The 11,836-nt window shown below is 46.9% G+C and overlaps 1 protein-coding gene across 1 annotated transcript; it reads left to right on the top strand.

The window, feature by feature from the left end:
- The first annotated feature begins 2,934 nt into the window (after positions 1 to 2,934).
- Positions 2,935 to 11,410, top strand: LOC123426642 (tyrosine-protein phosphatase RLPH2-like). Its single transcript, XM_045110507.1, has 4 exons — positions 2,935 to 3,629; positions 9,276 to 9,343; positions 9,429 to 9,608; positions 10,888 to 11,410. The coding sequence occupies exons 1-4, from the start codon at positions 3,119 to 3,121 to the stop codon at positions 11,062 to 11,064; spliced, it is 936 nt and encodes a 311-aa protein (XP_044966442.1). The 5' UTR covers positions 2,935 to 3,118; the 3' UTR covers positions 11,065 to 11,410.
- The last annotated feature ends 426 nt before the right edge of the window (positions 11,411 to 11,836 follow it).

The following is an 11,836-nucleotide window of genomic DNA, read 5'->3' as shown; positions in this document are numbered from 1 at the left end:
TCATTTAATGACCTCTAGTCCATGTTTAGTTCTTGAAAAGAAACGGATAGGGACTAGAGACTTTTTAGTTATGACTAAAAAAAGTCCTAGGACTTTTTAAAGAAACACGGTCTTATAGGTCACGCCTACGACCCTACCCTAGGGTTATAATCCCATCAGTTGTCGCTGCCTTCCATGGCAGTTGTGGGGCCAACTTGGGTGTTCAGACGGTCAAAAGTAGACCCTGACCGAAAGTCTGTCCTTGATCAGCGTGGAGGGCCCACCTGCCGAGACCACAGTCCTGGCCTCCATGGGAGGCAGACGCCAATCAACTCCGGTAGCCACAACTCCAGCGGCCGTCGCCGAGCTCGTCAGGGTAGCACCGGTGCCGTGTGTTGCCGCTCCCCGTGTATCTGTGATCCCAAACTTCCAAGATCTGCGACGTGACGCTATGTCCGGCACGACGCCACCGCTGATTCTGCCGTCTGATGGAACTCTATTCCCCTCGCTCTCCGACGAGATTCCCGGGAATAGCGGCTCATCCCATCCACTACAATCCTTCACCAAACGATATGGATTAGCACCTTGTATTGCAGCAGCGGTGGTTGCATCAAAGGCGCCACCAGACCTGGTTCACGAATTGTCAGCCATTTGAGTGAAGTGATGGCCTCCGGGCTCACCGTCCATGCCAAGAGTCTGAACGCTGAGAGAGCTTGACTCCGGCGCCACCGTGTCCACCGGGAAGGAGGTGCCCAGCAGATCCTCTGCTACTTCTCGTTCCCATGCATGCAACGTGATGCCCTCCAACACGAGCGAGACCTTGAAATGTAGCTCGGAGCCTCGGAGTGCACTGCTTGTGCCTGGCGATTCCATTGCTGAAAGAAGAGGCGGACTCCTTGGGATTCGATGAACGGTCTCTCCGCCACCATGTTGCGGTGCTCTTGGCGCGCGAACACGACCAGAAAATCCTCCGGCCGGTAGTGGTGCACCAGCAGCCACTCAGGCTCGATTCCCAGCTCCGACCCCAATGCGTGCAGCATGAATTTTGGCCGTATGTCGTGGCGTGAACCTCCCACATATGCCACCATAGCGAATTGCAGTCTTCTCTCTTGATCTGCTGTAGACTGGGTGCGACGGACGACGTATAGCTCGTGTTGCTGAATTTCTTCTCGGGTCATGCGCTCTAGCCGCGGGATGCAGAAGCTTGGCCACTCAGCCGTCTCTGCACGCAGGGGCAGCGGCGGTGGCGGCGGAGAAGACGCCCTCAAAGGCCCTCCGACGAGGTTGGAGCGGGGGCCCCCCTCCCGACGCTCGATCTTTGCCGCCATAAGCCTTCTGAGATCTTCCTCCGGCGATGGGCTTCTCGGTCTCTTACACTTCTTAGACTCATGACCCGACATCTTGCAGCGAAAGCACACAACAAGATTGGTGCACTTGTTCTTGAAGTGTCCCTACTCGAAGCACTTGTAGCAGAGTCCCTCCATCTCCGGCAAGACTTGCCTGCGCTCCCGGGCATGAAGCCCCCGAGCTCTGAGCGCCTCCGCCTCGAGGCGGCGCCTCCAAAGCTCCTTCTTTGACAGTCGCGGCTCCTCCCACACCGCCGTTGCCGCTGGTGCAGCCGCCCCTAGCGGCCTGACCGCCGGCTCCAACGCCTCCGAGCCCCCGGAGCTGGAAGAGAGGCCCAGCCCCGACACCACCGGCCTCTCTGAGGACTGGCGGAAGGTGGAGTTCGCGGATTGCGGGCTTTCCGGCATGGTTGCCCGAAGGGGGTTCGAGAGGGCGAGAGAGCGGGCGGACAAGATCTAGCGTGGCACGGAAGGTGGACGCTCTCGCCGGAGTGGCGAGCGGCGGTGGAAGGTGGAGACGACGGGGAATGGGATCTCTCAAAACAAAAATGTGAACGAGGAGTGCTAGTGACGGCAAAAAAGCAAAACCAAGAATATTGGACATGGTCAAAATGTCGATAAAGAAAAGTAACTTAAAAGTGTGTGGTTGTTACAAAATGGAAAGGGAACCATCCTTGTGTTTGTGAAAAACATAGAATGAACATTTCGTCTATATATTTTTATGGAAATCGTTTCCCATCCGCGCGCCGGTCGCCCCCTGGCGCGCGGGCCCCTGCAACATTTTTTTCATCCGCGGGCTTCTCCAGTCAATGGATGCAACATTTTTCATCTAAATATGTTGCAACCTGCGTCATTTTTGTTGTAAGCGTTTTTTACTATATTTTATCTCAGTAAAAAAACCGCATATACGTTTGCTTGCAACTCTAGTTCGTCGGATTTTTTGTTACAATCGATGTTTTTTACTTTTTGCTACAACCGTGTTAATTTTTGTTACAACCGGCATCATGTTTTGCTGCAACCGTTCACTAAAAAGTTACATACACGTCACGTAAATTTTTGTTACAACCGACGTTTGACTTTTGCTACCACGTACCATCAGCTTCGTTTTTTTGCTACGATCACGTAGATATTTTTTTGCTACAAATTTTATTTTTTATTGCAATCGTTGAAAAAATTGCTGCATCGCATTAAAATTTTGTTGCATAAGAAGGAAAATGTTGCATGCGGATCCAACGATACGGACGACGCGGGGTTGGTGGATCTTGCGGCCCGCGTGGCCGGCCGAAAATCTGGGCCGGCGCCGGCGCAGATCACTCCCCTATTTTTATTTCGTAGAAGTAAATGGGTTGAGATTGGAATAAATGAGTCACTAGGGTGTACGCTGACTGTACGAGAGGTATAACTTAAATATAATCTTAGCAAATACGGATTATGATTTTATTTATCTTTTCATGAGAACACATGTATCCCATGGGGCAATCAACTTGTAAATCCTAATCGATCGGTCGATCGATTCGATCGGGTCGAACCAGCAAAGCAGCGGCACGTGCAAACACCGGCCTGGGCGCCGTTTACAGATGGTAATTACTTCTTCTGCTCCCGGGATTAAGCTCCAAGGGAATATATGCAAGATCACATCCATAGCCTTCGCAAGGCAACAAAACTGCAAGCGATTGCTGCCAAACAGGTCGATTTCAACGGATCCCCTCCGCTTATGCGGTTCTCTGCTGTCCTCTCCGCTTCTCCTCCCATCCCCATTGTCCTTGCGCGCACGGGGAAACGACGCCGGCGAGATGGCTTCCCCTCCCCGCACGGTGATCTGCGTGGGTGACGTCCACGGCTACATCTCCAAGCTGGAGAGCCTGTGGGCGAACCTCCAGGCCGCGCTCCCCGCCGACGCCTTCGCCGCCGCGCTCGTCATCTTCCTCGGGGACTACAACGACCGCGGCCCGCACACCCGCCGCGTCCTCGACTTCCTCCTCGCGCTCCCGGCCCGCCACCCGGCTCAGCGCCACGTCTTCCTCTGCGGCAACCACGACCTCGCCTTCGCCGCCTTCGTCGGAGCGCTGCCGCCGCCCCCCGACGGCTCCCCTTTCGCTGCCACCTGGGCCCAATACATCGACAACGAGGCCCACGAGGGCTGGTTCCGCGGGCCGGGGCACGAGGACATGCACGTGCAAGGGAGGAGATGGGGCGGCGTCATCAAGGAGAGGTGGAACCCCAAGAAGGGCCTCCCGTACAAGGGCTCTATCTACGATGCTCAGCCCACCTTCGAGTCCTACGGCGTCGCCCATGGATCACCAGGTCAGTCTAGGAATTTCCCCATATCAATTTGGTTACACGTGCTTTCATGCTGACCCAAATAATACGTACTTCAATTGCTTATGATTTGAATTGCCACTGCCGAAGAAACGGTCATATGCGTAATAAACTAGAGATATGGACGTTAAAGTCATTAACAGAGCTCAAATGACGTGGGCCGTTCTTAAACCCTTGCATATTCCACTTGTTAATATTTTATTGACAGAATAGTGTCTCATCGACTATGAAGTAGAAACACAGAACACCTTCCAGTATGAATGGCTAGTTTTCATTGTTACAACATTGCAGTGCACAGTGTTGGATCATAGTGACCACTTCACACTTCACAGTACTCACAACCACCTGTTCATCTCTGAAAGTCTGCATAGTGCACTTTCCTGACATTACCGTTATTTACATATGAAGTATGATCGCTATTTTTCCCGTGGAAACATTGCAATGCCTACTTTATTTAGATTAACAAACACCCTGTTTTTGGCAATACAAGGTACACAATCAATATCGTATAGGTATTGGGTTTCGTTCACTGAAATCAAACTAGTGGTTATAATATGTGATTAATATATATAGCACCGCCATCATGATACTAGCCTAAATTAAATTAATTTGGAAAATGCTAATTATTTCCAATAACCCCAAACTTTCTTTACTCAGTTTTTGATTCAAGCCTGCTACTGCTCTGAAACAGAACAAGTTTACGGGTATGCTTTTCAGAGTTGGCAAACGAAAACCATCTTGTGGCTCACGACTATGAATGTATATTGGGTATATGGGATAGCACACCTGAAAGAACGCTTAATCCAGAACGGGAGAAACTGTTCAAGGATACCGCCACACTCTTTGTGGGTGCCGTCAATAGCGTGACTGTATACAAGTTGGGTACGTGTATTTGAATATGCGTAATGCCATGGAACCGTGGGATGCACTTGAAGCTATGTTCGGCGCAACTGATGTAGGCAATGAACTTCCTGCGGTACAACAGACTCTCGAGATAAAATGCATCGCTAAGGAACTTGAGCTCCTTAGGTGTGGCCTACTCAACAAGTTTATCGCCGGATGCATTATTGCTAATCAGGCCGGGCATTCGGTGCTTGGTTAACTCCGATCAAGATTGCTATATAAAACGCATTCGATGCATAAAATCTGACTTCAATAGACCAAGCACGTCACATCTCCACTGAAAAACGACGGCGGCGCATGCCCAAGCCCATTATTGGACTGCAAACAGGAAGGACTGGACCATCTGACCTTCAAAAGGACAACGAGCTACGAGAGCTGCAAGATTCCGCTTGACAAGGGGAGCACGGCGCACCGCACCTAGGGCTCATGTGAGAGCCAATGCAACTTGTCGGCGAGGGAGTTTGGCTGGAAATCGAGTTCTAGACATGCCTAGACATGGGATCTGGATGTCTTGGGATGGATAGGAGCAGAGAAGGGGGCGGCTAGAGATAGGGCATGGACGAGAATGTCGGATAGGGTGCGTGTGTCAGGAGGAGGGTTCCATCGCATTTGGGGTCAAGCAGCAGGGCTATTGGGCCATGGACCCCAAAGTCCATGGAGTTGGACCTGTTTGTTGGTATCTCGTCGGTACTTTGGTGTAACTAACTACGGTTTTATAGCGTTGATGACCGAAGATCTGACTGAATAAATCTGTTTCGATGTATTCGGATTTGGTCCCAGTCACAGATCAGCGCTTCTGTCATCAGTTTCTGTGCCCACCCTGAATTGCTAATCTTACTCCATGAAGAAACTAGGCCACATCTCTAAAGCACCAAAGCCGGGAGATCTCTGTTGATAATCTAATTCGATCTTTGGGTGTATGCGAGAGCAAAATACACACACACTAACGAGGCTGAGAGACAGTCTAGCGTCAGTTTCGTGCAGAAAAATCCATGAGTCCCAAAGGAAAAAATGTGGTTGTTGAAACTACCAAGTTCAAGAAGCAGAACAAGGACACATATGTGCCATGTGTGCGGTGAACTCGGCCATTGGGATGTCAAGTGCTCATTTCGCAAGGGCGGGAAGGGTCAGCTAGTATAGAACAAAGTTTGTCAACCTCCCATTGTCAACAATGATGATACAAAACCTGGGTATGATAATATACCCAGTGTACATCATGTTTCCTTGTCTACCGATTGGTGGATTGATATCGGAGCTAATATTCATGTGTGTGCCGATATCTCCTTGTTTTCTTGTTACCATGTCGCTAATGATTCCATCGTCCTAATGGGGAATGGTTCACATGCTTCTATTCATGATGTCGGTATAGTATATTTGAAGTTTAAAGGGCAGCCCGGTGCATGTAGCTCCCGCTTGTGCAGGGTCCGACCACTTTGGGTCTCTAGTACGCAGCCTTTCCCTGCATTTCTGCAAGAGGCTGTTTCCAGGACTCGGAACCCGTGACCTCGTGGTCACAAGGCAACAGGTTTACCGCTGTGCCAAGGCTCCCCTTCCAGTATATTTGAAGTTTACTTGAAAAAAATTCATGCAACATGTGCACTCAGTAAATAATAATCTCATTATTGGTTGCATCTTTTGCAAAGATAAGTTTAAATTGGTTTTTGAGTCCAATAAAGTAGTAGTGTCAAAATGTGCTTTTTATTAGTAGACTTTCAGTGAGGAGGTCTGTTTCGCCTTTACCTGTCACATTTTTGTAATTAGGTTGTGATCCATATATGCGCTAGTGTTATTGAGACCAGCATTCATGACTTCTTCACATTAATTTTGGTTGTATCACGCGCCTTGCCAAAATCCTGAATTTGACCTTACCAAAAGGCTGTAAGTCGTAAGCTTGTGTGGCTCTAAGTGCTAAGTTTGTGTGCAAGCCAAGCAACCTTGCAAGCCTCCTAGGAGGATTGTAACAAACTCTATCTTTTCAATATAATGAAACGCAAAGGTCCTTTGCGCTTTCTCGAAAAAAAGAAAAAAAAAACCTTGCAAGCCTCACAAGGCTACCGGGAGAGAAACCTGGCACCATCGGTGGTCATACGTTTTGATCCATGTGAGATGGATGGTGTGTTGACAAAAGGTGGAAATAAATATTTCATGACTTTGTTTGATGATTCCACTAGAGAAACTTGGCACCATTGTGGCAACCTGCGTCATTCAACAGAAATTAATGTGCCAAAGTGGTGAATGCCAAACATCGGTTTTGTTGACACTAGTGCATATGTGGTTCACAACCTTATTACAAAAGAATCTAATGGGGAAAGGCAGAACGAACCTCCACACTCATAGCCTTTACCAATAAAAGATCCATACTTTGACACTACATTATTGGACTCAAAACAAACTTAAATCCATCTTTGCAAAGAATGCAACCACTAACAAGATTATTATTTGTTGAGGACACATGCTGCACTATCTTCCTTGAAGTAAACTTTGGATGTACCATGCCAACACTACAAACAGAAGCATGTGAACCGTTCCACATTAGGACGGTGGAAATCCCGAGCGACCTGGTAACAAGAATATATCAACACACACATGAATATTAACACATATATCAATCCACCAATCAATAGACTAGCAAGAATAAAGGACAATAGGTACATTACCGTACCCAAGTACTACATCATCATTGTTACCAATGATCTGGTTGACTAATTTTGAGTTTTGTCCTGACTGACCCTTCACGCCCTTGCCAAATGGGCACTTGACAGCCCAATGGCTAGGTTCACCACACACATAGCACATATCCTTGTCCTGCTTCTGCTTCTTCCTGAACTTGGTAGTTTGAATGACCACAGTTTTTCCGTTGGAACTCATCGGATTTTTGTGCACCACATTGACGCTAGATTGTCTCCCAGTCACTTTGTTCTCTTCGACACCCAAAGATCCAATGAGATTCTCAATATAGATGTCCTGTATCTGGTGCACAAAATTTCTCCGCAATAATGCATCCAATGACAAATTGTCAGGTAACACACACACTTAAGGAGCTTAAGTTTCTTAACAATGCATTCTATCCCATGAGCCTGTTCTACCACAGGACGGTTGTCAACCATCCTATAGTCATGGAACTGCTCCATAGCATACAGTTCACTGCTTGAATCTGTTACGCTGAACTTAACTTTGTGTGCATCCCACAATTTCTTGTCATTATGCATATGCAAAGGCACGCCTACCAGTTTGTCTCTGATCATGCTAATGACAGCATCCATGAGGAGTGTGGTCTGTGGTGGCATCTTTGAACTCTTTTTCATGTTCAGGAGTAAGCGCAACTTAAAGAATGCTAGCCGACACCGAGAACACGTTCATAGCCGTAAGCCATACAGGATGGTTTCTGTTTGCCAGCACTTAAAGTGTAAACAACTTCACTTTCAGAGCAGCAACAAATTTTTGAATCGAAAATTGTGAACATGTAAGGTGTTTGGATTGTTGAAGTAATTAGCAAATTTGTGAATTGTTATAATCCAACTTAGTATCATAACGACAATGCTAGCAATATTAATTGCATACTACTATAAAATAGTCATGTGACTGCCTACGAAACATAGAACCGGCATATCTATGAATTTCACATGTATAGCAAACGAACATGAACCAGCGAGAGGATTAATAGAATGTACCCCTAGGTCGAAATGACCCCGGCAGCAACGTTTTTCCCGACACCGGCGATGTCACCAGTGTCAACCATGGCATGGTCGACGAAGTCATGGAAGTAGTCGAACAAAGATGACCAGTCGTGTCGAGACGCTCCCCAAAACCTTATTAGCCTTCACGCGATGTAGCTTTTTGCAAAGGGCACAGTTCTGGAGGCCTGCCCTTCCGTGCATGCAGTCGCCGGGAGGGTAAGCCAAGAATAGCACAGCAAGAGGAATCGTGGGGTAGTTTGAGATAAACCCACGCCCGAGACGGTAACAGCCCACCATCCGAACAAGTTGGGAACAACTGTTACTAATATTAACACTAGTGATGAACATATTTTGGTGCCTATTTTAGGGTAGCTGAGATGGATATGTTTTGGTGCCATAAAAGCACTTTTTGGTGATGTAAATTTTACTCCAATCAGTTTTTGGTGCTCTAAAATAGGGCAGCTATTGGAGATGATCTTAGATGATCAATGGATTGGGGTAGGTTAGAAAAAAGGCCAACAAATTGGTGGGGAGGGGGGAGATCGTGCGAGTGGTGGGGAAGTCTTGCGTCCCAAACGACGCACGGATTCCCCTTTAATAGTAGAGATGCTTGTTAATGACTCGTAATTCATAATAATTAATTATCCATTCCAACCTGCAAAAATAAATCACACACTTGTCATGGGTCTCAGCCCGGCTTGTTCCTGAAACGTGACGGGCATGCGCTTTGCGTGGCGGGCGGAGGAGGACCGCGTGTGTATAAGTGCTCTTCTCAAGCTCAAGGAGTGAGAGAGTCCCTTTTATGTTTTTCTTAGGGAAGAGTCCCTTTTATGTTTCTCTTGGGGAAGAGTCCCTTTTATGTTGGTCTCTACTCTCCTGCACTCTGCGTGCAAGACTAAACTTCCCACCCATACATGCAGCCATAGTGGGCCTTTGATATTTTCCTGGAATTATTTCTTATAAGGGCTAATGCCCATACTTCACAGTAATGCGCCCACCGTAATTTAACCTAGTAGTTTCTAATTTGCCAGCGATTCTAATTACACTGTAGATCTCGTGAAAGCTGTGCCTGAGGAGCATAAAAAGTTTCTGCATGACTTGGTTTGGGTCCATGAAGAGGTATGCATTCTTTTCTAGTGCAAAGTATAGTAGAGATGAAAGACGTATTTCTGCTTTGGTGTTTCATGTTATCGTTATATTGCAGGAAGACGTTCCTATTGATACAGATGGAGGCCAGATTCTGTGCAAACTGATTGCGGTTCATGCCGGCCTGGAAAAGTCATTGGATTTGAATGAGCAGCTTAGAGTTTTGAGAACTAGAGATACACGGGTGCCAAAAGTTCAAATGCTTAGCGGGAGGCAGGATGTTTGGAACATACCACAGGTGAGCTAATATGTGATCCTTTTGCACTATATCTTGTCAGAGACGAACAATTTACTCTCTGGTTTGTTTTCCATGTTATTGTGTCTAATTTGGTGTCGTAGCTACCTCAGTACACTTGTGCAGTTGCAAACAAGATAAAGTTCAGTGCATTAGATTACCATCCTTGTCGATTATATAGAAGAGACCAACATAGTCTGCACAATGTTTTTTTCTGAATGCATCTAAAATTGCCGTGAGACGTACATGGAGTCTCGCATTTTATATCACCTGCAGTACTAATGAACCCGTCATTGGCTTGATATTGCACCATGCTAAGTTCTGTTGGCACTAAGATTGGTGTGGTATGTGATTATTCCTAGAACTTCTAGTCTTAGTGAAGCCTGCACAGTTAGCCCCAAAATTGTTTGATTTGTCACTTCTCTGAACTGTGGAAATGTTATGTACGCAGTTTTCCTCAGCATCTTATTCCTGGCTTGGACTAATTTATATACATAGGAGTTTGTAAAGAAGTGTATATATAGACAGGACCATAGGCCAGCGAAATGTTTTTTTAACGAAGGCAAGCACTTTGTCATATTTCATTAAATAGGAAGGACAGTGACATAAATATATACACAGCAAAAGGGCCAAGGTGGCTGAAACCCCCTAAAAATATATACTCCTGAAATTAGTGCTCCCAAGTGCTTTGCAACGGCTATCACCAAACAATTCGCCTAGCTCTTGATTCTTATGGGGTGCACGGCATGCTGCTAACTGATCTGAAGACTCTTGCACTCAATGTTTGAATGAAAGTGTAGAGTTTTCTCACCAGATGTGTGAGCACATAATCCTTGCTTGCCATGATGCTGCATGTACTGACAAGTGCCATTTTCTCCTCCTATCAAATTGTTGAGCCAGTTTTCTTTAGCACAGACCGTCGGTGATCTGTAGAAAGAAAAAAGGTGTGGCATGCAGGAAATTTGATTACAGCTGCCAACTGTCCTCCTTCTAATATGCTTTAAACTAGCAGCAAGGTGCATTGGGTGAAGTTAGGTTACAGAAATCACACCAGTTTCACTGTCACTCTGGAACTTGGATGGTTTAGCCCATATTAGCTGAAACAGCAAGCACATTGTGCATGTTCATAGACTACCACAAACTTATTCACGGCTAAATGGTTGGTGTCCATGGGTCAGTACGTACTGTACGTTTATCAGGCTCTTAGGCCGCTTCTGGTATTCTCGGGATTGCAAATTTGTCACATGAGCAGTTGTGCTGATACACGGATTTCCTTTTCCAGGGTCTGGCCGGCAAGCAGACCATCGTTGTAAGTGGCCATCATGCGAAGCTCCACCTGGACGGTCTCAGGTTCATCATCGACGAAGGTGGTGGGTATGCAGACAAACCTATAGCTGCCGTTGTTTTCCCCTCGAAGGAAGTGATCAGGAGCTCCGAGGGAACGGCCTCCCGGAATTGATCTAGACATCATCGGAACGGCAAAGATGCAAGCTCATGTTTTTTGTTGCTGTCGTAACATGAGCAATCGGACGACTGATATGTACAACTGCCAAAACGGAGTGGTATAATATTTCAAAAAACATGGAACTGATGTTTAATGTATTATAACGTCGAGTAGATATATATAGATAAATACTCCGTCAAAAAAAAAAGTGTGAAGCGGTGCTACTCGGGCTTGTCCTAATCGCAATGTGCCAACTAGGGCAAGGAAGTTCCTGTATGTATGCGCCAGTTGACATCATCATTATACTTGCAACTTGGCTGTCGGTATGAATCATGAGCGGGAATGGCCATGTTTTTAGACAGTAACTTTTCTTTCTTGTTAACTGATAAAGTAATACAACTTGCACCTTGTACAGACAGATCGCGAACGGTGGTTGTACATGCCTACATGGTCCAAACTCGTTTGTTTTTTCTTTTCTTTCGAATTCGGCAGTGCAAAAGGTGCGAGGGATATCATGTCACACGGGAGTTGTTGAACTAACGGTCGCGAGAGCGCCTCCTAGCAGGTCCCTTGTACTTCTCGTTTGTTTCTTCCTGATGAACAGCAAGCTAAAGCAAACGGACATGTCCACCCGGAAGGGACCACGACGCTAGAGAACTCGGCCCTCCATCCTAGAAGCATCTCGAGTTGTTCGCCCCCCCCCCCCCCCCCCCCCATGGTCCGAAATAGCGTCGTCTGGGGATCCGCCGGTGTAAAAAAACGGTCCGGGGCGCTCGGCTTCCCAACC

Source organism: Hordeum vulgare, chromosome 2H (assembly GCF_904849725.1).
Source record: "Hordeum vulgare subsp. vulgare chromosome 2H, MorexV3_pseudomolecules_assembly, whole genome shotgun sequence".
Taxonomy (NCBI): domain Eukaryota; kingdom Viridiplantae; phylum Streptophyta; class Magnoliopsida; order Poales; family Poaceae; genus Hordeum; species Hordeum vulgare.
The sequence above is the reverse complement of the archived record's forward strand: the minus strand, read 5'-3'. Positions and strand labels throughout refer to the sequence as shown.

Coding starts and splice junctions, on each gene's coding strand:
- LOC123426642 (XM_045110507.1), top strand. CDS start 3,119: ATGGCTTCCCCTCCCCGCACGGTGATCTGCGTGGGTGACGTCCACGGC. Junction 9,344..9,428: donor TGGTTTGGGTCCATGAAGAG/GTATGCATTCTT, acceptor GTTATATTGCAG/GAAGACGTTCCTATTGATAC. Junction 9,609..10,887: donor ATGTTTGGAACATACCACAG/GTGAGCTAATAT, acceptor TTCCTTTTCCAG/GGTCTGGCCGGCAAGCAGAC.